At 44.6% G+C, this 25,636-nt stretch overlaps 1 protein-coding gene across 1 annotated transcript in view; it reads right to left on the minus strand.

The window, feature by feature from the left end:
• The window catches only part of LOC115144062 (protocadherin-15-like), a 190,049-nt gene that overhangs the window by 44,176 nt on the left and 120,237 nt on the right, over positions 1-25,636 (minus strand). The window contains exons 21-23 of the mRNA XM_065002441.1: positions 21,853-21,969; positions 16,942-17,082; positions 16,692-16,804 (exon numbers count right to left, since the gene is read on the minus strand). Of these exons, the coding sequence (XP_064858513.1) occupies positions 16,692-16,804; positions 16,942-17,082; positions 21,853-21,969 (371 nt within the window). The remainder of the gene's footprint in view (positions 1-16,691; positions 16,805-16,941; positions 17,083-21,852; positions 21,970-25,636) is intronic.

The raw sequence follows: 25,636 nt of genomic DNA on the forward strand, positions 1-25,636 counted from the left end.
CTGTCAACTGTGGGACCTTATATTGCCAGGTATGTGCCTTTCCAAATCATGTCCAATTCATTTAATTTACCACAGGTGGAAACAGGATGCACCTGAGCTCAATTTCGAGTCTCATAAGCAAAGCATCTGAATACTTTTTTAGATTCTACAAACCAGTTTTTGATTTGTCATTATGGGTTATTGTGTGTAGATTGAAGAGGATCTTTTTTTCATCCATTTGAGAATAAGGCTGTAACGTCACACACTGTGGAAAAGGGGAAGAGGTCTGAATACTTTTCCGAATGCACTGTATCTACCTCAAATACCTTGTACCCCTGCACATTGACTTGCCACTGGGAGATTTAGTGTGAGAGGACAGAGTGTTTTGTCCTACAAGGTGAATGGTGTTACCTAAGGACATCTATGTAACCTGTTGTGGCATTTCATTGACAAAGAAGAATATGACAAGAGATAGGAATATTCATGTGAATCTTCTTGCTTCATTGTGTACTGTTTTCACAAGCTATATTATAAATTGCAATACCATATGGAATTTACAAATTGCCATGCAATCTTAACCCTTGGAGACCCCAACCTAACAATATAAAATATGTTTTTATTAACACAATGGCAAACCACATCACCCAAGGACAGTTTATCACTGTATTTCTGTGGTTCTTTATTGGTAAAATGTAACGGCCTGAGATCCCCCTTCTGTGAATCTGAATCATTTTGTCAAGGCTTGGAATGTCATCAATTGCCAGAGTGACAATTACGCCTCTTGCAATTAATGGTATTCATTAAAAAAAACTATCTTCTGTTTCTCTGGTCTCTTTGCTAACCACAAGCCGCATGATAAGAGTAACAATGTGTCAGAAGAACACAAACACCTCCTGCATGGTAATATGGCTGGGCTCAGGAATATTACTCTACCTGCATGCTAACCAATATCTTTCTATAGTCAGAAGCTGAGATTGTATTTCTGATGGGTTGTTGTTCTTAACTTTGGTAGCTGGGCTGACCGTTGGTTCACAGTGATACTGCCTCATCTCTACTCCCCACCCATCCCCATCCTCACACCTTCCTGTGTCTGCCTCCCTCAAGGTCTCCACAACAACACGGGAGCTTCCTGCCGGGAATCAGTCGCCACATATTTCATGACACGGTGGGCATGTCACAAACTCCCACCCTTCCCTTACACAAACACCTATGACACACACACACTGACATGCACATCAATACACTGAGACACACACACCAACACACGCACACAAACTTCTATCACACACACACACACACACCCTCATGCAGCATGCGTGGAGGGAGAGTGCTCCACCTCACACATCCCCAGACAAATCATCCCCACAGCACCAGCCTCTCTTGGAAGGAAGGAGGATATTACTGAGAGTTGAGCTGTAATGCCTTTCTCCTCCAGTTATGATGCAATTGGATGGCAGTGTGCGAGACGAGTTGCACTTAGACGACACACACACACGTTTTTTTGTTATGCAAGACCATGCTGAGGCAACGGGCTCTCAGTAGCTCATTCGCCCCCAGTAATCCCCCCTGACATTTCCCAATCAGCCGCTCCTAGCTGCCAAGTGAGTGGCGAGTGCTGCTCTGTTTGCACAGATAACACAAGAGGATGCTCATCTCTTCCCCTGGCTCTGACACAGCTCTAATGGCCACTCCACATAAGCAGACGGTTAAGTGTGAGAGACTAATGAGGTCCACAGAGCAATGCCCATATCACAGCTAACCCTGTTCCCCCATCTCTGTATCGCCATGCTGTACCTACAATCTGGAGCATGGACTGCAGGCTATGGCACCTCGTAATAACTGGAAGGAAAGTTAAGCCTCCAAGCTTATGTAGCTTTCTGGAGGAATTTTAATGGAATGCTTGTATTTTGAGTTGTTTTCCTCAGAGTGCTGTTAGTCGGTCTAGGAAATATGTAATAATGAATAAAAAAATCTGCTTCACATTCACCCCCCTTGACTTTTTCCAAATGTGTTGTGTTACAGCCTGCATTTAAAATGGATTCAATGTAGATGTGTTTGTCACTGGCCTACACACAATACCCCATAATGTCAAACACAGACTCAACCACAATGACCGGGGATGTTTTCCAATGGCTCACAAAGAAGGGCACCTATTGGTAGGTGGGTCAAAATAAAAATAAAGACATTGACATTCAATATCCGTTTGAGCAAATTTAAGTGATTAATTACACTTTGGATGGTGTATCAATACACCCAGTCACTACAAAGATACAGGCGCCTTTCCTAACTCAGTTACCGAAGAGGAAGGAAATTGCTCAGGGATTTCATCATGAGCCTTTAAAACAGTTAGTTTTTTTCCTATCACAGCCATTAAACTCTAAGGTTGATCAACAACATTGTAGTTATTCTACAATATTAACCTAATTGACAGTGTGAAAAGGAAGACTGTGCAGAATGTTTGCAACAAGGCACTAAAGTAATACTGCAAAGAATGTGGCAAAGAAATGTACTTTTTGTCCTGAATACAAAGTGTTATGTTTGGATATCCAATACAGCACATTACTGAGTACCACTCTCCATATTTTCAAGCACAGTGGTGGCTGTATAATGTATCCTGTATCATGTGTTGTGTAGGCTGAGGCTGAATTTATTGTAGCTGGGGATTTTAACAAAGCAAATGAGAAAAACGCTCCCGAAACCTATAAACATATTGATTGTTGTACTCGCGCTGCTAAAAATCTCGACCATTGTTATACTACCTTCCAGAATGCATATAAGGACCTCCCCCGCCATCCATTCGGCAAACCGGACCACGATTCCATCTTGCTCCTCCCCTCCTATAGGCTGAGCCTCAAACAGGAAGCACCCGTGGTGAGGACTTTTCAACGCTGGTCTGACCAATCGGAATCCACACTTCAAGATTGTTTTGATCACGCGGACTGGGATATGTTCAGAGTAGCTTCAGGAAATAATATCCACACATATACCGATACGGTGAATGAGTTTATCAGGAAGTGCGCATGAGAAGTTGTACCCACTGTGACTATTAAAACCTACCCCAACCAGAAACCGTGGATAGATGGGAGCATATGTGCAAAACTGAAAGCGCAAACCACTGCATTTAACCAGTGCAAAAAGACTGGGAATATGGAAAAATACAAACAGTGTAGTTATCCCCTCAGCATAGCAATCAAACAGGCTAAACGTCAGTATAGAGACAGTTGAATCCCAGTTAAACAAGACGTATGTGGCAGGGTCTACAGACAATCACGGACTATAAAAGAAAAACCAGCCACGTCGCGGACACAGACGTCTTGCTTCCAGACAGGCTGAACACCTTCTTAGCTCGCTTTGAGGATAATACTATCAGGAACCAAGGTAAGACCCAGACGCAGACTGTGTGAAGTAACAATGTTTATTGTAACAACAGGGGCAAGAAAACGACAGGTCAAGGCAGGCAGGGGTCGATAATCCAGAGTAGGAGCAAAGGTACAGGATGGCAGGCAAGCTCAGGGACAGGCAGAGTTCAGTAATCCAGAGGTGGAGCAAAGGTACAGGATGGCAGGCAAGCTCAGGGACAGGCAGAGTTCAGTAATCCAGAGGTGGAGCAAAGGTACAGGATGGCAGGCAGGGTCAGGGAGAGTGGTCAGGCGGGCGGGTACAGGGTCTGGACAGGCAAGGGTCAAAAACCAGGGGGACAAGAAAAAGAAAGGCTGGGAAAAGGCAGGAGGGGACAGGATAAACACGGGTAAGCTTAACAAACAAGACCAACTGGCACAGACAGACAGAAACTCCAGGTATAAATACCCAGAGGATTAGTGAGAAAGATGGGTGACACTTAAAGGGAGTGGAGACAAGCACAGGTGAAACAGATCAGGGTGTGGTAGTACCCCCCACCCCATGGGGGGTACTTGGGCCTAGAAACAGAAGACCTAGAAACAGAAGACAAGGGGCAGTCAGAAATAGTTTTGACTCTAGACACAGTAAAGGTAGGAAAAATATGGAGGACAGAGGACAAACAGCAGAGGGGCTAATGATCTTGGAGCGGGGGGGAATGGTCTCGGCGTCTGTAGCAGCGGTACAATAGCGGCGTGCCAGCGCCTCAGGCTTGACCTCCTTGGATACCGGTCGGTGCTGCAGAAGCGAAGTAGCCTGGGCCTTACTGAAGCCCTCCTGGAGGTTCTGGTACTCTGGGGAGCTGGCGGAGTGGTCTAGGGCAATTTCCAAGCCCCCAGGAAGATGTCCCGGGGCAGGCAGAGCTGAGTTCTGGCAATGAGTGTTGCGAGACGGGCTCCAACCCACAATGGCACCAGTAGCCCAGTCAATGGAGGGATTGTGTAGCTGGAGACAAAGAGAACTCCTATACCACGGGAACCTGCGGAGACTCAACCAGCAGGAATTGGATCATCTCGCTGTGGTTCCCCTACACTCGTAGGTTGACGGGGGTGGTCTGGTGGGTGACCCTGCCTCTATAGAGCACCCCGTCCAGCACTCTAACACCCATGGGAATGGAGAGGGGTTGAGTGGGGATTCCCAGCTCGGACGCCAGGGACAACGTCTATGAGACTCACATCGGCCCCAGAGTCGATGAGTACCTGGAGAGATATGGACTGGTCGCCCCACAGCAATGTGACATGGAGAGGGGGGTGAGTAAGTGGAGAAGAACAATTATCTTGAAGACCCACCAGTGTACTCACTCCAACAAATGAGCTTGGTCTCTTGAAGGGACAGGTAGACACAAAATGACCGGCAGTACAGCAATACAGACAACTCAGTGTCTCAAGTCTGCGTACGCATTTGCCTGGAGACAGCCTAGCCTTGCTGAGCTGCATCGGCTCGGAAAGAGTTGAATCGGCAGTCTCCGGAGGCTCTTGGAAGGACTCGGGTAAGCTCGGATCCTCTTGGGAACGTAGATGCCAGGGACTTCCGGAGTTCATCAGCTGCAAGGTGGGATCCCTGAGTGAGCAATTGGGACCGCAATCGGACCTCTTCTCCCTCCTGCGTTCCAGTGGCCAACCATCGATCTGGATGGTTAAAGTGATGAGTGAGTTGAGATCCGTCAGTAGTTCTCGGGTTGCCAGCTCATCCTTTACCGGGAATGTGTCGAACAACTCTTCCGGGTTCCAGCTACCCTCCACTGCTATCGTGCAGAATTCCACTGCATAGTCTGCCACACTGAGGGTGTCCTGCCAAAGCTGGAATAACTTCTGGGCAGCCTCTCTCCCGGACACCGAAGCCTCAAACTTTTCTCACCTCTGTCATGAATACCTCCAGACTGAGGCAGACGGCGGATTGTTGCTCCCACACCGCCGTAGTCCAGGCGAGTGCCCTCCCGGATATCAGCGTAATAATGTACGCTATCTTCGAGTGGTCCGAGGAGAACGAAGAATACTGCAGCTCAAAAATGAGGGAGCACTGGGAGAGAAAGGCCCGGGCAGGTTCTGGAATCTCCATTGTAGCACTCTGGGGGAGGTAAGTGGGGTTCCCGGGAGACCAGGGTGACGGCGCTGCGACCAGCCGGGTTACAGAGGGGCTGGGAGGTTACCGTCGTGGTAAACTGCCTAGTAGGCAACCCACAGAATTGCTCCCGCAATGCGTCCAAGGCTAGGTCGTGACGTTCGGCCACGGCCTGGAACCCTTCCATCAGACCGCGAAGCAACTCCTCATGACTACTTGGGAGGAGATGGCGTTGCGGAGCTGGTCTAAGGCTGCTGGGTCAGTCATGGCCAGTTCGTACTATCAGGAACCAAGGTAAGACCCATATGCAGACTGTGTAACGTAACAATGTTTATTGTAACAACAGGGGCAGGCAAACGACAGGTCAAGGCAGGCAGGGGTCAATAATCCAGAGTAGGCCTCATGGGTGGCGCAGTGGTCTAGGGCATTGCATCGCAGTGCTAGCTGTGCCACCAGAGACTCTGGGTTCGAGCCCAGGCTCCGTCACAGCCAGCCGCGACCGGGAGGTCCATGGGGCGACACACAATTGGCCTAGCGTCGTCCGGGTTAGGGAGGGTTTGGCCGGTAGGGATATCCTTGTCTCATCGCGCACTAGCAGCTACTAAACAATTTGGGGAGAAAAGGGGGTAAAATTCCAAAAAATAAAAATAAATAAATAATAATAATCCAGAATAGGTACAGGACGGCAGGCAGGTTCAGGGACAAGCAGAGTTTACAAATCCAGAGGTGGAGCAAGGGTATAGGACGGCGGGCCAGTTCAGGGTTGGGCGGGCGAGTACAGGGTCAGGATAAGGAAGGGTCAACAACCAGGAGGCCGAGAAAAAGAGAGGCTGGGAAAAGACAGGCGCTGACAGGACAAACGTAAGCTTGACAAACAAGACGGAAGCTTGGCCCAAACAGACAGAATACACATGTATAACTAGCCAGAGGATAAGTGGGAAAGATGGGCAACACCTGGAGGGGGTGGAGACAAGCACAAGGACAGGTGAAACAGATCAGGGTGAGACAAATACAGTGCCACCGACAAGGCCCGCTATCAAGGACTGTGGGCTCTCCTTGGCCGACGTGAGTAAGACGTTTAAGCGTGTTAACCCTAGAGAACTTTTAATTTATATATTTTTTTAAATAAAAATAAAGCCTCACAAGGCTGCCGGCCCAGATGGTATCCCTAGCCGCGTCCTCAAAGCATGCGCAGACCAGCTGGCTGGTGTGTTTACAGATATATTCAACCTCTCCCTATGCCAGTCTGTCAATCTCTCCCTATCCCAAGGATTAAATCACCTCCACTTTACCTGCCACCCTAGACCCACTTCAATTTGCTTACCACCCTAATAGATCCACAGACACCACCACACTGCCCTGTCCCATCTGGACAAGAGGAATACCTATGTAAGAATGCTGTTCATTGACTATAGATCAGCATTCAACACCATAGTACCCTGCAAGCTCATCATCAAGCTCAAGGCCCTGGGTCTGAACCCTGCCCTGTGCAACTGGGTCCTTGACTTCCGGACGGGCCTCCACCAGGTGGTGAAGGTAGGAAACAACACCTCTTTGCTGATCCTCAACACTGGGGTCAGCCCCCTCCTGTACTCCCTGTTCAACCATGACTGTGTGGCCAAGCATGCCGCCAACCCAATCATCAAGTTTGCAGACGACACAACAGTAGTGAGCTTGATTCCCAACAACGATGAGAGTGGAGGGCTCTGGGAGTCTGGTGCCAGGAAAATAACCTCTCACTCAATGTCAACAAAACTAGGAGATGATAGTGGACTTCAGGAAACAGCAGAGGGGGCACCCACCTATCTACATCGATGGGATCGCAGTGGAGAAGGTGGAAAGCTTCAAGTTCCTCAGCGTACACATCACTGACAAACTGAAATGGTCCACCCACACAGACAGTGTGGTGAAGAAGGTGCAACAGCGCCTCTTCAACCGCAGGAGGCTAAAGAAACTTGGCTTAACACCTAAAACTCTCAAACTTTTACAGATGCACAATTGAGAGCATCCTGTATGGGTGTCTCACCGCCTGGTACGACAACTGCACTGCCCACAACCGCAAAGCTCTCCACAGTGTGGTGCAGTCTTCCCAACGCATTACCGGGGGCAAACTTCCCGCCTTTCTGGACACCTACAGCACCTGATGCCATAGGAAGGCCAAAAAGATCATTAAGAACATCAACCACCCGAGCCACTGCCAGGTCACACCGCTGTCATTCAGAAGGCGAGGTCAGTACAGGTGCATCAAAGCTGGGACGAGAGACTGAAACACAGCTTCTATCTCAAGGTCATCAGACTGCTAAACAGCCATCACTAGCACATCAAAGGCGGCTGCCTATAGACACACGTAGATTAGGAATCACTGACCACTATTAGAAAAGGATCACGAGCCACTTTAATAATGTTTCCGTATCTACAGTAACATTACTCCTCTCATATGTATAAACTGCACTCCACACTATTATACGGTATCTTAGTCACTTTTAAATTGTGTTTTTAACCTTTATTTAACTAGACAAGTCAGTTAAGAACAAATTCTTATTTACAATGACGGCCTACCAAAAGGCAAAAGGCCTCCTGCAGGGACAGGGGCCTAGGATTAAAAAAAAAAAAAAAAACTATATAAATATAAAAACACACATCACAACAAGAGAGACAACACTACATAAAGAGAGAGCTAAGACAACAACATAGCAAGGCAGCAACACATGAAAAGATTGCATGGTAGCAACACAACATAACAATATGGTAGCAACACAACATGGTAGCAGCACAAAACATGGTACAAACATTATTGTCAACAGCACAGGTCAAGAAGGTAGAGACAACAATACATCACACAAAGCAGCCACAATTGACAGCAATAGTGTCCATGATTGAGTCTTTCAATGAAGAGATTGAGATAAAACTGTCCAGTTTGAGTGTTTGTTGCAGCTCGTTCCAGTCGCTCGCTGCAGCGAACTGAAAAGAGGAGCGACCCAGGGATGTGTGTGCTTTGGGGACTTTTAATAGAATGTGACTGGCAGAATGGGTGTTGTATGTGGAGGATGAGGGCCTCAGTAGATATCTCAGATAGGGGGGAAGTGAGGCCTAAGAGGGTTTTATAAATAAGCATCAACCAGTGAGTCTTGCAACGGGTATACAGAGATGACCAGTTTACAGAGGAGTGTAGAGTGCAGTGATGTGTCCTATAAGGAGCATTGGAGGAAAATCTGATTGCCGAATGGTTAAGGACATCTAGCCGCTCGAGAGCAACCTTACCTGACGATCTATAAACTATGTCTCCGTAATCTAGCATGGGTAGGATGGTCATCTGAATCAAGGTTGGATTTCTTAGAAACGTACCCAGAAAGACTCACAACTGTAAATAGATGACATAGTTGATTCTACGATGTATTGACTCAGGGGTGTGAATATTTATGTAAATGATATATTTCTACATTTCATTTTCAACACATTTCCAAAAACATAAAACAAACAAAGCTTTCACTTTGTCATTATAGGGTATTGTTTAGAGATGCGTGAGATTTAGTTTTTATATTATCGTCGTCCATTTTGAATTCATGCTGTAACAAAATGTGGAATATGTCAAAGGGTATGAATACTTTCTGAATACACTGTAAAAAAAACAATGTAAAAAATGCATGCGGCAGAGTGGCTACCTTTGGTTCATACATGATGCTACAGGGCCTGACTAACAAAAGTGCAACAAATCGAGGCAAAGTTTTTTTTTTTTAAAGATACTAACAACGTAACTGTTGTCATCTCTTAATCTGATCTTCGTAGCCTACTGTATCTCCTCCTTTGATCTTCTGGAGTGCAGTGGGAAGATAACATGGGGGGTGGAAGCACATCTGCCACACTGATTTGACAATTGTTCAAAAAACCCACCGTAAATATTGAACGTATAATAAAACACATTTAATCCAGAGGTCTTGAATAAAACATGTTTTTTAGGATAATCATATTAATCCACTTGAATACAAAATGAATCGGAGCAGTCTTTAATCATCACAAAGCCAGGGTCAAGTGTGCTAAGACCATGTTGTACATCTACAAATGCAGTAAATACCTTCAGTGTGCTATTAGTAGGAAGAAAACTAATTTACTATGATCCGAGTTATGCGTTTGTGTAAGGTCATGAACCCTGTTTCCGTTTTGTGTTCAAATCAAATGTATTTATATAGCCCTTCGTACATCAGATGATATCTCAAAGTGCTGTACAGAAGCCCAGCCTAAAACCCCAAACAGCAAGCAATGCAGGTGTAGAAGCACGTGTTGAAGTGAGAGACAAATGCTCATAGGTTACCCATGCCGAGCCCTCTAGCAGACCATGTGAGAGTGTGAGTAGCGTAGTAAAGCATGCTGTCTGATGTGGACTATACACAGCATCAATACCCCCCCGAAAACAGCCGACCACACCAATACACACCATGGCTTCAATCACTGCACACAACAGGACTCTCACTGACTCCCATTACTCAGAGCGGTATCAACACTCAACGAAGCCGAGTTAAACTAAAAACATTCATGTTTACTATTTGGCTATTTTCGATAAAGAGCCTTTTTATTTTTGCGACTGTTTTGCTATCTTGAGTGTTAGGCACTCACCTTTTCAAAGAATAGGATCAGTGCAGTTAGGAACCAGTTGCCATACCATGGCTGTCCTTTTGCAAACAAGAGGTAAAAGGTCAACTCTTAGTCCTGCAAACTTTGGTGAAATATCAAATCCATAAATACCAGTTAGCATGAGCACTTCAGTAGTGTTGTGAAATTGGGGAAAATATCTTTAGCCTTTCAAAACAAACCCATTCCTTCCCATTCAGATGGAACACATAAATATAAAGCAAGCATTATGGAAAATTAGTGTTTGTGTTGCAAATGGAAATACTGTCGTGACAATGATCCATAAATACCAGTTAGCATTAGCAATTTAGTAGCTATGATAACTATTTGAGCAGTTCTCCGGTCAAGACTTAGACTAGGGATATATAATAATATTATTGGATAATGTTATTAAGAGTATTTAATGGGAAAAGGGGAAGAAAAGAGACGAGCATCAAGGAAACTCTTAAGTATCATATAAAGTTCTTAAATGTACTTTTAAGCTGTAAAACATTTGAAAAAACATTTCTGGTTTCCAACCATCCCCCTCTGATGCTAGCTAGCTGTCTAGCCTAATACCAAGATTGGTAGCTAGCACATGAAACCCTGAGGCTGTTTCATCTAAAATACATTTGCATGATTCACCCATAGTGCAGCTTCACATTTTCCAATCATGCTCAGGAGAGTTTTTTAAAATAAGATAAGCCGATACATGTGATAAATAATTTAGCACCACAATGAATATTTAAACGATAGGCCCTTGTTGTACGGCTGCCAACAAAAGAGGGAGCAGATAAGGGCTCATGCTTGATTGAGACATTGTGGGATAAAAATGAAAAGGGCTCCATCGAGATGACTCATCAACGACAATCATTTGATTTCCTTATTCTCTGCGGGCCATTTGGCAAAGCTGTTAATCCATCTATCCAAATAAAGACACAGGAAACACACACACACACACACACACACAAAACACACATTAATGAGCCCGGTAATGATCCAATAATATCACCGATATGCAACGCACACAGGTGCCCCGAGAGAGTCCTGACGACATCTCAATGAACGCTGTTCATTGATCAAATCACACTGTTCATCGGGATGTCTGTTGTTGCTAGGTTTACATGTTCGTTTCAGTGTCATTGCCTCTATGATACTTGGCTGCTAACACTATCTATAAATAAAACAACACATGATTTCAGTGCGATCAACACATAAAGTTGCCTGTAGCACTTCAGGCTCTCTCGCTGTGATGCGGCAGCGAAGGTAACCTTGGATGTACTGTAAGTTGCTAGTCATATTTTTAGAACAATTGTTTCGGCACTTTTTACGACTGCACATTTATATCTTTGGCAATACTTGAGAGCTTCTGTGAGTCATGTGTTTGTTAGAGGCACATTTCTTTTTTTATAGCTGGGTAGACTTCATAAAAGTCATAAAAGTCAAAAGAAAAATGTTTTGAGTACGGAGGACAGACGGGTGTAGAATGATTAAATACGTCAGACAATTTTGCAAACCACACACATGTACTGTACCAGATGGCAGTCACATTAAATATGGAGCAACTACCTCCAAGCCACAAGACTGCTAAATAGTTGGTTAAATAGTTATCCAATAGCTACAGGGACTATCTGCATTGACCCTTTTTGCACTCTTTTGCACACTTGACTCATCACCTCCACTGCTGCTACTGTTTATTATCGATCCCAGGGATGGGCAACATTGATGGGGGTGGGGGACACAAAAAAACAGAACTCATGAGGGGCCGCAGCGGCTGGTGGAGCTGCGTACCCACATCCCCCCAACCCCACCTTGCGAGCTAAACATTTTAGCAGCTCCCCTCGTGACAGCGAAGAGGAAAAATGTACATTTTGAAGTAAATGTTTTGCAATTCTACACATTTTGCCATGGGTGGAGAGAACATTTTGCAATGAACTAATTTCATGCAATTTTACTCAATTGGCCATGTTGTGGAGGCAAATGTTTGCAGTTTTTTAACATGATAACTGATGATCAACGGGCCCAATCCCGGTCGATCATGCTTGCTACAAGTTTAGATAGCTGGCAGCGAGAATAACTTATCAATCTAAAAATGTTTTGCTGACCTGGGCTAATTGAGTGACTACTGATGCACAACCACATTTCGAAATTGCATTTTGTGTATTCTATTATTCTTTCTCTCAACAGTAAGTTGAGACCCAGACTGAGTAAAAAAAAAATATATATATATATTTTTTGTTGTTGTTGTAGACCCCATACCTGATCGTCCCCGCTGCCTAATCACTTTATCCTTACCTATATGTACATATCTACCTCAATTACCTTGAACCCCTGCACATCGACTCGGTACTGGTACCCCGTGTATATAGCCAAGATACCGTTGCTCATTGTGTATTTATTCCTTGTGTTATTATTTTGAAATGATTACACCTGCTGTTTACGACGCATGTGACAAACAACATTTGATTTGACTATTGGCTCTACTACCTACATACTCTTTGAAGTGTCATCTCATCTTACATTTTAGTCATTTAGCAGAAGCAAGTGCTTTGCTCAAGTGCACATCGAAAGATTAGGCTAGGCTACCTGTCGCCCTTATCTCGCTTTCAATGCACTGATGCAACTCACCTTAAAAATATCTTAATTCTGTACTCTCTACTTTTAATTACATTCATTAACAAGGCAGTTGTCCATAGGCCATGTCTATTTGACAGTGCACGGTGGTTAACTGAGCTGCTATCATTAGGACATGTTAATAAGCTATGTTATGCTAATGCAGTGTTTGTTTTTCTGCCCCCATGCTGGTAGTGGTGCGTGGTGACTGCCAACGGCTGCATGTTTATACTGCAGGTGCTGTCTTCCGAAGGAGGGAGGGAGGGAGGGAGTCCCACTACCCTAATCATGAGAGAGGGGGAGGGAGAGAGCGAGAAATAGAATTTGTGTGAGAGAGAGAGGGAGGCGCGAGTGGAGAAATTAGGGCATGCCAGAGGGGGGGTAGAGGGAGGGAGGGGGGTGGAGAGAGGGAGGGATGGGTGGTGGAGAGAGGGAGTGTGCGGAAGGAGGAGAAGAGGCTGGACTAAACAGCAGGACTGCCAGGCAGTTAATTGGACCTGACCGTTAGGAATGCATACACCCATGACAGATGACATTTAAAGCACGCACCGCTCCACTACACACTGGAGTGTGACTCTGCACAACCCCCGTCTGTAGTATGAACACTCCAAATAATAGGACAGGCTGGCGACTGGTGGCCGCGAAACTACCCTGCTCTACAGCTCTAAACACACACATTTAAGGGTATTAACACTCTTAACCCGGTTAAACGCAGCATTGCAAAACAGAGTGTCAACCAACTCCAAATAGATCCTTCAGAGGGAGTTGTGCGCGTCTAACGTGCATGTGGGGTGGGCACATTTCATCTGACCGTGTTTATTATTCTCCCCCTCCCCACCCCCCACAGAGAGACTAATCACCCGGCTGTGATGAGCTCCGGGGGGGTTAGGCTGGTCCAACCCATCCTTCCAGCCCTGCCTAGGACACAAGCACACACAGTCAGGCAGGCAACACTCTGTCTCTCCTCCTGCTCCAACCCAATGAGGGCCATGGAGAAAATAGAGCGTCCTCACCCTCTTACTGCGACTCGTGATTACCGTTCCGTACCTAGCAGCTAGTTACACTCCTTGCCTTGTCTGGCGCTCCGTCTCAATAACTTGTATGTTAGGGAGCACGGCGATTGCTTTCAACGCGGCCACAGCTTAACAGGCAGACGGTGGCACAATTTTCGCAATCGTTAAGTCATCCTATTAGGATCTTTCAATCATCTACCTCTGCAGGTAATCTAATTATCATGATTCACAGGTACTGGCATGCAACTCCACAGCTGTTCTTGTTCTCAATCCTGTTGGTTCACTGTTCTTATTCACAAGGCGTATACACAAAGGTATCCCTGGTGTAAAAGTAAGCAAATGACATGTTGTTTTTTCAATGCAATAGCCTTGTGTGTGTGTGTGTGTGTGTGTGTGTACTGCGTAATGACGAATAAACAATCAAATGCAGGGTTTTTCCGCTTTCAATTGGTTGCAGGGCACAAGGGCGCTTACTTCAAAGCCATAGTGTAATAGCCCATGTTTCCAAGCTCCCCTCATACAATCTTGTCTTGGATGATCCGTTTTCCCTCATGTTTATTCATGTCGTAGTCTTACTCAGGTGAAGGAGATGGGGGGGGCTAATTCACACATCTACAGAGGTAAGCAGAAAATGAGACAGTGATTGCAGTGATCGTCAAAATGACAAACTCAGAAGTGGCAAGGTGGTGACGGTGGTGGGTGATTTAGTGAAACCCACTGCGGCTTCATTAAGTGTTTCTATGAGATAACCGCTGTGGAAAACGCACCGGCGGCAGATTTGGGTGGCAAACTTCACAGTCAGTTCCACTCGGGGAGGGGGAATCTACTGGTGCCACTTGCCAGACAGCGCTTCTGCCAGCCAACCTGACATCACCTCACACACACTAAATCAAATCTCCGAAACAACACCAAGCTCTTCGTCAGCCCTATGCAAATTTCGTGATCATTGATGTTCAGAATCAACCAACTTCACACACTAATTAAAATCTCCACAGATTCCAAATGTTCTTGGCCTATTAAGTTCAAAGACTGGGCTACAGATATCAGACAAAGGCTTCTATCATCCAATTAGGTGATCCAATAAACTTTCAACCCAGCTCAAGGATTTCAGACTCTTACATTGTAACACCATTAAACATTAGGCCACATCATATGCCAAGTTCTAAACTGAACAATTGATAAAATGCTGAATATACAGTACATCATATAAAAGCACATACAATAAAGAAAATTGGCTGCAACTCAAAAGTTTGGTTGAAATGGACATTATAACAGTTTGTGAATAGACAGGGAATTATTGATGTACATTGATTGGCATAGCACAAGGACTGCTGGCACTGAGTTAAAGGGCTTATTGGTTCCTGAGAGGCCCACAGACGGAAGAGGGAGGGAAGGGGGAGGGAGAGAAGGAGGGGGTCGACGGAGGAAGGGAGTAGCGTTATCCTGTGGACTGTAACTCGACTAGGGGAGTAGAGGGAGGGATGGATGAGAGATGGAGGGAAGCAGTATCCTCTGGACTGCTCAACTAGGGGAGCAGATGGAGGGAGGGAGGGATTTGAGGGAGAGATAGAGAATAGAGAAGCAGTTTGTGGAGGCCCTGGCTGTGGAGGGGGACATAACACCTGGCTAATGTCTCCACAGGCTCTAATTAACAACTGATCCAGGCAATGCTGCCTGCTAGGTGGCCTGTTACCAACAGCCATTGTTATTCCCCCACCTGCCAAAGAGCCACTATCACCAGCGACCTTCCACCACTGTGTAGGACATGTCATTAATTCAAACCCCCCATTCAAGGCTTTTCATTGCCCATGTTCCTGGCTCTGTAGTCTTAATGAATCAGTAGATAAGGCTGGCTTGTTATAGAGCTGGTTTACACACATACCCCCCCCCCCACTAGATTACAACACAGCTCAACTCCTCTGCCAACAGAGAACTGGACCAAGTTAAGAGGCCTACATGGTGTGCGAGTGTGCATACAAAATATATATAAACGTAGAAGACACATTTCAGTTGAATGCAATCAGTTGTACAACTGGTATCCCCCTTTCCCTTTTTAAAGCATGTTGAGAACTTTAAACGCACTTCATATTCGGTATTGAAAATGATTCGATGTGGTGGGGTGAAAAATCATTGTTGCACAAGAGGCATTTCGCAATGCCCTCGCTAACTTTTTCAAAATTTCATTATGGAAATCAATAATAGCAATTTAGTAAGCCAGAGCTCCAGCATGCTGATCCATCTAGAGTCAATGCCAGGGGAGCTGAATTAATTAGGCCCTTATGTCACATATGTACAATACTTAATTCAATAAAAGAGCCATAATTTATGCAGAGCAAGTGCACTCTACCCTTTGAGAAAACAAACACTGTGCAGTGGTGAAGTACATTTGCTGTACTTACTACACACTCTAGCTATGAGCTATGATACCATATTCATATAAACACTAGCAATAAAAGCTTCACTGACAGGTTCCATATCGCCTCTAACCCTTTCTGAAAATATATCTGCAGTTTAGTGTTCTCTTAAATACCTTGACATCTCCACAAAGGTGAATTCAAATGTTGAGTGTTTAAACAGAGTTCCCGTTGTAAATTAAAAAGCTGGAGATCTATCCCTCTCCGACAGGGGAAGAGGAAATCATGTGCCCGGACTATTATGACCTCATAAAAGCGCAGAGCACTGTCATAAGCAACATTGTGTGACGTGTCAACCTGTTGCCCGCGGCTCCACCTTGATCAAGCCCTGATATTTGACCACTGGGAATAATTTATGTTTTGTGATTTAGAAAGACAACACGAAAACACCTCAGGCAACAAGCTCTCATACAAATCCATATTGAAGGAGAATATCCAAGCTCTACAAATGCAGATCAGTGACCGTGCAAACCATATAAAGTATCATTTCAAGTTCTAGCCTGGTCCCAGATCATTTTGTGCCGTCTTGCTGGTCTGGTTTACCATACCAATTTCACACAAACAGATCTGGGACCAGGCTAACAGTGCACATGCTCAGGAAGAAGTGTACCTGTATTCCTCCTGGGTGAAGACTGGTATGACGGAGGGCTGCAGGACAGTGATAACCACCAGGGTCTTGTTGACTTTCACTGGCTCCCCGTCGTCATAGGCAACAACGATTAGCTGCAGGGAGGCAATAAAACAAGAATCGAACAAGAAAAAAGTGGAACACAGGGTGTCACTCAATTTCTCCACTCAATGACGTTCTTAGAAAAAAGGTCACACTACAGTAGTGTTTATAACAAAAGGTATGTCCTCACACTAAACACTAGATTGGGCTCTTCATTGAGGTTGACACGTGTGATGACGCTGCCTGTGACTTCGTTCACGTCAAAGATGCTGCCGCTGTAAGGGTCCTCATCGAGGTCCAGTCTGTAACGCACACGGCTGGCAGGCGTACCCTGTGAAATACACACACACACACACCTTATGTTCATTTATCTACAATGGCAGGGCAATCTCAACAAAATGCATCAGGACATTTCTAAATAAGCCCCCCCCCCCCCCACACACACACACGCACACGCACACACACACACACAGGATCAAGGGTCAGGAATCAACATTCACTGGCTCTGTGGCTCACGCATTTGAAACATCCCGTTTCCTTGCCACTGAGGCATACTCTACAACGTCTAGGTTTTGTTTTTCATTACTCTCCAAAGGCTCCGGGTGGAACAGAATGGTGTTTCGCTCATTCTAAGACCTCTTTGTGAACTCATGTGTTGCCTTAGCAGGCAGGGAGGCAGACAGAGAGGCAGGAGGTGGCGACTCGGGTGGGTGTCTGGATCATTTGGGGTGGTGAAGTGAGGAGGAAGGAGAGACCCTACGGGGGCAGCGACGTCTCAAACAAATCCATCGTCCAACAGCATAAATGCCATAGCAAATGGAGCCTGATTCACAGGGGCTTAGCATGAAATCTGCCCAATATAGGATTTACTGATTTATTATGAAAGCATTGAGAGAAAGTACATCAATATCGACGAGGAGCGAGCGTCTGAAAACACTGCTTAACCTTCCTGGGGATGCGTCCCAAATGGGACCCTGTTCCCTACATAGTGCACTACTTTTGACCAGGGCCCTGTATCCGCAAAGTGTCTCAGAGTAGGAGTTCTGATCAGGTCCCAACCTGTCCATATACTGTAATCTTATTCCTTATGATCTACAAGGCAAAACTGATCCCTGATCAGCACTCCTACTCTGACAGATTTTTTGGCTTTGGTCAAAAAAAGTGCACAATATAGGGAATAGGGTGCCAATTGGGATGCACCCTGGCTGGAGTCATAGACAGGGAAATCTAGTCGGATATGTGTTCCACCGTGACTCAAACATAATCCTAAATCCTACTTTATCGTATCGCATTTCTGCAAACTTATCTCGTTCAACTCTAATATTTTCTCTGCACTAATACTTTAAGTCACCTTTTTAACACCGCCGAGACAACCTAATTGCACGCTGCCGCGACTGTCACACCGTCACACCTTTTAACAGAGTTCTGAATCTTAAACATGCAGGTTAAATCTCTCTCTCGCGCTCAGATATCGGGCCAAATTTGGCTGTAGTTTAGAATGAAGAAACATGTCTAAAGATGACTCATGAATAAACAGAAGTGTGGAATGTGGGATGCCCAACACGAAGAGACAGCTGACAGATGTTAGGAGAATAGGGGCGCAAAGAAGCGAGGTTAGAGAGAGAGAGCAACAACATCATTGGGCGCCATAACAACAAGCAGGTCAGAGCTGAGATGATAATGCTCGCTGACGAATTAAGGATCTGTCCTTTTGTTTGGCAAATGTCAAATGCACTTTCACGTGCTATGAATTTGGTAGATCACATGGCTTCACTTACAACACACTTTTTCAGTAGCAGTTTCACGATGCAAAAGATGTAGTTAAACAAAACAGCCGAACCAGCATTTGTGTAAACGCTTGTTCACTTTCTGTAATTACTGTGAGTTAAACTAGGATACATTTGTTTAATCACACAGCTCTCCCTTGTAAAGCACAGATTTTTTCTTTTAACTCCTAGGGGATTTTCAGGCAAACATTTCCTTGATTAAACATACATTCTGAATTTAAGTCGTATTGTCCTGATAAACAAAACGACTCAAGTTGTGCTCGAGTTCAGTTCTGTCTCAATAGCTGCTCCTTTTCAATAAACCAACCTAGCACTGAGTCAGCAGAATCTACTATAAAGTCCGGCCTGAGAACCCTTTCTCATATGACAGGAGAGAATCATGATCACAGTAAACAAATAATTCAAGTGTCAGTGTTTGACGGAGGACTATAACAATTCTGCCGAGCTTCTTGAGATGCTGAGAACAGCCCAGAGCCCAGTTTGTGCTCCGTAGCTTAGCAGCAAAGACAAACAAAGTTTCCCATCGAAGTTTCAGGCCTGTAACAAATAGTAAATTAGTCTTCCTAGTCAATAGCCAGTCATGAGTAGATTTGCAGTGCCTTCCCTTATGTACTGTAAATAGAGAGAAAGCTACACTTTCATCAACCGATTATTCTTCAGCCTCCACAACTTTCACGGTGAGAGTAACCCTTGCTGGAGTGCCTTGCAGGGGGGGGGATGTCAGGGGGTAGGGAGTTACGGACAGGGAAAGGGGAGGGGGAGAGGGGGAAAGTAGACAGCTCTGACAGGAGTCTCTGACTGCTCCACCATCTGCTGCAGAGGGGGTGAAGGACACAGGTCATATTGTAAAAATATGCACACAGACACACACACTCTGACAGGAGTCTCTGACTGCTCCAACATCTGCTGCAGAGGGGGTGAAGGACACAGGTCATATTATACAAACGTGCACACAGACACACCCATATAATTATGTGACTTCGCACAATTAGACACACATGCATGCAGACAGTGCACGGGCATGGTGCACAGACGCACGCACACACACAATCTCAGGCGGATCATATAATTTAGTGACTAAGCAACTACTCTGCTTATCAGATTGATTAAAAGGGGAGGAAAGTTTCCCTCTAGGGTGGGCTGTTTAATAATACCAGTATAATGAAGGCTGATCGTGTAGCTTGCTTTTGGATTGCGTCAATTGCGTATCACATTTAAAACTTTAGACAAGATGGGATATGAGAGGCGTAATTGAACTCTTGATATCAGAAGCCCAACACTGATCACCCCCCCCCAAAAAAAAAACCATCCCTCCCTGCATGAATACTGAACATTGGGAAGAAGACAAACAGCTTGTAGAGTGCACTGAATTCACCTGTGAGATGTCAGATAAAAGAAGAGAACAGAGCCAAAGAGGATTGACCTGAGTCTCATCCAGCTGTGGCTTGAGTTTTAAAATGTAATATCTCTTTGAAGGCCAACTCGGACATATGATAGATTTCACTACAGAAGCTTATTAAAAGCAGACCATTGCCTCTGAGATGCTAAAGACAGTGGAGGGTACAGTGACATAACATCTGCAGTGTGGACCCCCACCCTCCACAGCTTATCTGTCTGCAAACTTGGATATATATATATATATAGAGAGAGAGAGCAAGAGAGAGAGAGCAAGAGAGAGAGCAAGAGAGAGAGAGAGCAAGAGAGAGAGCAAGAGAGAGAGCAAGAGAGAGAGAGAGAGAGAGAGCAAGAGAGAGAGCAAGAGAGAGAGCAAAGAGAGAGAGAGAGAGAGCAAGAGAGAGCAAGAGAGAGAGAGAGCAAGAGAGAGCAAGAGAGAGGAAGAGAGAGCAAGAGAGGATGGACTGACAGAGAGAGAAACAGAAAGAGGGAGAGAAGAGAAGAGGGGAGGAAGGTTCTCTGCTCAGTCTCCTCAACTGAATTTATGATCAGGAGTGAGCTGTGTGTGTGACTGGGGGGGGGCTGCTTTGAGGTTCCAGCCAGGCAAGGTGCCAGGCAAGGTGCCAGGAAGGCTCTGTGGAGTCTCTCTCTCCCACCCTGTCTCTATCCGTGATTCATCTCACAGCTCAGCTTGAGAACTTGCCTCTTCTGTCATCTCAAAACTGCTTTACATACATCTGAGGGAGAGGAGTGATGCGGTGTGGGGCGCTGGTAGCCCCAGTCCAGCCAGCCAAGCCAGGGCCTCCCACTCATGCAGAGAGATATCACAAGGGCTCACCTCGGCCTGTCAATCCCGCCAGGCGGGAAGGGGTCTCCAGGGGGGCGAGGCTGGACCTCCGCTGGTGCTCTCTACTCTTCCCTTCCTCTCCTCCTTTCTCTTCGCCTTCTCTCTCCTTTTTTCTCTCTTCTCCTCTCCTTTCATCCTCTCCTCTAATCTACCGACTGCTGGGACCATTCAGAATGCCTTCAAGTTAAAAGGTTAATCTCCACATAGTCCTACAGTACCACTATGCCCTCTACACGTGTGAAAGAAATTATTGCATATAATCTATGTTGTTGTTCCACTGCATGTGAATTGATGAATAATATTCGTTCATGAATAACATTTGCTCCGTGTCTTATTTGCCCTGAGAGACCTTAAGGCATCTACCTCTTTGCGCCAATGTGATGGGTGAGTTTGTGAAATCAAGCGTTTACTATAAGGGGAAATGTAATATCATTGTATATTCAGGAACTTGTTGCCGAAGCATGGCTGATTCGCCACGCCTTGGGACGCCGGCTTGGCACCACTGACATTATTTCCTCAGGCCACAGGGCAATGAAATCCCACAACACAGTGAGCATGTAGAATATGCTCCTATATGATATGCAGTGAGCATATTGCTTTCTGCCTGCAGGTCCACCCGAGGCTATAAGATATCAGAACATGTAGTGATATCAATCTCTCTCATAAATAACCATCCATAACTTATGGATGAACGAACAAATCCACTAGCACAGAACATGATAAACAAATGAAAGCTCAAAACAATGAGACTTACCCTACCAATGTAAAAAATAGCAAAACACACTACAACTCCGTCCGATGCATCTACATTATATCATTAAATCGATGGGACGACTCTGTGGAATACATAGAAACAAGACAAACAAACGCAATGACAATGTACGAGCGCAGTAGCGCAGACACATAGACACACACTATGTTTTCTGTTCTCTCTGTTAAATCCCCGGCTCGGGACGGAGCTGAGCCAATCATGCTTTCACACCCGCGTTGCCACGGGAGCAGCGACCTGGCAGGCATGTTGTAAAGTGACAGTCAGACCCAGAGCAGGGCTGTCACGTTGTTGTCTACTCACAGGGGGGTCTAGGTCCTCTGCATGTACCGTGGTGACCACAGTCCCCTTGACTGCGTTGGGAGCCACCATGCCCCTGTACAACACCTGGCTGAACACTGGAGAGTAGTCATTCATATCCTGGAGAAGGAAGAGAGAAACACACTCATGTAATTAGTGAGTTACTGAATCAACAGCATTTTTACCCTAAAAGCCTACTACTACCACCACCACCATAATAAAGATACCCCTCATGGTAAATGCATCCAGTTGTCAGAATGACAGTCTCTGTGAGCTTGATTGAATCCAGCATTATTGTGAATTTGTGAAGTAGCTAGCGCTGTCACTGCTGACGGACATGGCAAGCCATCTTCCTCAGCTACTCCTTTGATTTCCTCTGAAGGACTGGCTGCATTTACAACTGTCAGCCTGGTCTAGAGAGGCTCACATTAACACTTAGGCAAAGCACTAAATCAAAATGGCAGATACTCAATAGGAGATCACGGGGCTTCATGAAGACTGACATGTGCGACAGAGGGACTGTTTTAACTTCTGGCCTGAGAGAGATCATTAGACCCCGTGTGTGAACCACGGAGACGAAAGCTCTATATGAAGCTTAGCAAACCCCCTAGTAGTGGTAGAGGACATCAGCACTCTATTTTCGCCAAAGAAGTGTTCTTTTCCAAAAGACTGTCTGAAGACTAAAAGAGGTCCAATAATGAGTGCCGCTGGATCAGAATACAAAACATGTGTTAGCCTACAATCTGTCCAGCGGCTGCTCAGCTATTCGCCCTTAAGACGGAGCGGCATTGCAATCCATTCAAAAGAGCCTCCTCACAAAATCCAAGGAGAGGCCAGGGCTCGTTCTGGTGTCCAAATTACACCTTCGTCTTCTGGCTACCTCCTGCTCGGAGAATTTACACTGAAAAGTCCTTGATACAGCGCCTAGGCTTGTTAATAAAACTTGGTGGTTGTCTGTCTGTCTAGACAGCAGCTTTCATCACAGTCCCCTTTTATAATCACACTTCCTCTGGGTGCTGATTTTTGCTCTGGCTGTCTGGTATAGAATATATATATATGAATTGAAATGCCTTTTTTTTTTGCAAGCTCCAAAACATACAACGCAATAATCGACATCAACGTAGCACTAAAAACACCATAAGGTAGAACAAATAAATTAGTGCACAACATTCACTAAAATGTCGCATAACAGAAAAAAACTGTTCAGTCATGCTGATGATTCCACAATATTGGTTTAAAACATTCACCTGATGTTGCAAGACCGTTCCCAGAACACATTGTCTGTTAAAAGGTTCCCCAGAATGTTTCATTAGGTCGTGGGAACAGTCTGGCGGGAACATTGTGGGGACATCACAAAAGATACAGTGCCTTGAGAAAGTATTCACATCCCTTGACTTTTTTTTCAAAACAAATTGTGTCACAGCCTGAAATGAAAATGGATTCAATTGAGATGCTTTTTTGTCATGTGCCTCCACACAATACTTCATAAAGTCAGAGTGGAATTATATTTTCTACATTTTTACAAATTAATAAAAAATCTAAAGCTAAAATGTATTAAGTCAATAAGTATTCAACCCCTTTGTTATGGCAAGCATGAAGAAGTTCAAGAGACTACCTCATCGATGTACACCACACATACAATTATCTGTAAGGTCCCTCAGCCGAGCAGTCCATTTAAAACACAGATTCAAATCACAAAGACCAGGGAGGTTTTCCAATGCCTCGCAAAGAAGGGCACTTAATGGTAGATGAGTAAAAATATAAAAAGCAGATATTGCATAAGTAAAACTGAAAAAAAATGTGGCAAAGTAATTCACTTTATGTCCTGAATGCAAAGTGCTTTGTTTGGGGCAAATCCAATACAACACATCACTGAGTACCACTCTCCAGATCTTCAAGCATAGTGGTGGCTGCATCATGTTATGGGTATGCTTGTCATCGTTAGGGACTGGTGAGTTTCTCAGGGGAGAAAAAAATGACTGGAACCAAGCACAGGCAAAATTCTAGAGGACAATCTGGTCCAGTCTGCTTTACACCAGACACTGGGAGATAAATTCACCTTTCAGCAGGATAATAACCCGAAACACAAGGACAAATCTACACTGGACTTGCTTACCAAGAAGACAATGAATATTCCTGAGTGGCCGAATTACCATTTTGACTTAAATCTGCTCGACAATTTATGACAAGATCTAAAAATGTTTGTGTAGCAATGATCAACAACAAATTTTAAAGAGCTTGAATAATTTTGAAAATAATAAACGGGCAAATGTTACACAATCCAGGTGTGGAAAGCTCTTAAAGACTTAAGGTACCCAGAAAGACTCACAGCTGTGATTGTAACATGTATTGACTCAATTGACATACATTGACATACACTCAATTAGTATTTGGTAGCATTGCCTTTAAAATGTTTAACTTGGGTCAAACGTTTTGGGTAGCCTTCCACAAGCTTCCCACAATAAGTTAGGTGAATTTTGGCTCATTCCTCCTGACAGAGCTGGTGTAACTGAGTCAGGTTTGTAGGCCTCCTTGCTCGCACACGCTTTAAAAAAAAACTTAGTTAAACAATTAAACAATTAAAAAGTTAAACAATTTAAAAGCAATGCTACCAAATACTAATTGAGTGTATGTAAACTTCTGACCCACTGGGAATGTGATGACAGAAATGAAGGCTAAAATATATCATTCTCTCTACTAGTATTCTGACATTTCACATTCTTAAAATAAAGTTGTGATCCTAACTGATCTAAGACAGGGAATTATTACTAGGATTAAATGTCAGGAATTGTGAAAAACTGAGTTTAAATGTATTTGGCTAAGGTGTATGTAAACATCCGACTTCAACTGTATTTGGAATCGATGCTTGAAAAGGTTAACCCCTTATCTGGCACTAAACTATATCTATATACACATTACTTCCATTCATTTTCCAAACTGGAACTGGGGGACATTCAGACGAGTCTGGTGAGGCTTGTGGGCGTCCTAGAGCAAAACAACGACGTGTTCGTGAGAATAGTGATTTCGGGATGTCTCATGGTCTGACAAACACCACTCTAGCTCTGCCACCATTCACCGCAGATGCAGAAGTGCGACATCAGCGGATGAGGTGGATTGAGACACATCCAATGCAAAAAAACAGATATCTATACCTTAAACGGATGGGTTTTGGTGGGGATTTTTTTATTCTGCTAATTGGGGCCGCAGAAATATATTCTAGAGGGTTAAAGTCCTCATTGGCCTCATGGTGAAATCCCTGAGTGGTTTCCTTCCTCTCCGGCAACTGAGTTAGGAAGTTAGGCCTGTGTCTTTGTAATGACTGGCTGTATTGATACACCATCCAAAGTGTAATTAATAACTTTACCATGCTGAAAGTCAGCTTTAAAAAAAAAAACCTATCTACCAATACGTGCCCTTTTTTGCAAGGCATTGGAAAACCTACCTGGTCTTTGTGGTTGAATCTGTGTTTGAAATTCTCTGGGACCTTACAGATCATTGTATGCGTTGGGTACAGAGATGAGGTAGTCATTCAAAATTTGATGTTAAACTCTATTATTGCACACAGAGTGAGTCCATGCAACGTATTATGTGACTTGTTAAGCACATTCTTTACTCCTGAACTCATGTAGGCTTGCCATGACAAAGGGATTGAACACTTGAATACTTTTTAAAAATGTTAAATTCATCTGTAAAGATTTCTGAAAATATAATTCCACTTTGACATTATGGGGTATTGTGTGTAGACCAGTGACACAAAAATCTAAATGGAATACATTTTAAATTCAGG

This window comes from Oncorhynchus nerka, linkage group LG16 (assembly GCF_034236695.1).
Source record: "Oncorhynchus nerka isolate Pitt River linkage group LG16, Oner_Uvic_2.0, whole genome shotgun sequence".
NCBI classification, from domain to species: domain Eukaryota; kingdom Metazoa; phylum Chordata; class Actinopteri; order Salmoniformes; family Salmonidae; genus Oncorhynchus; species Oncorhynchus nerka.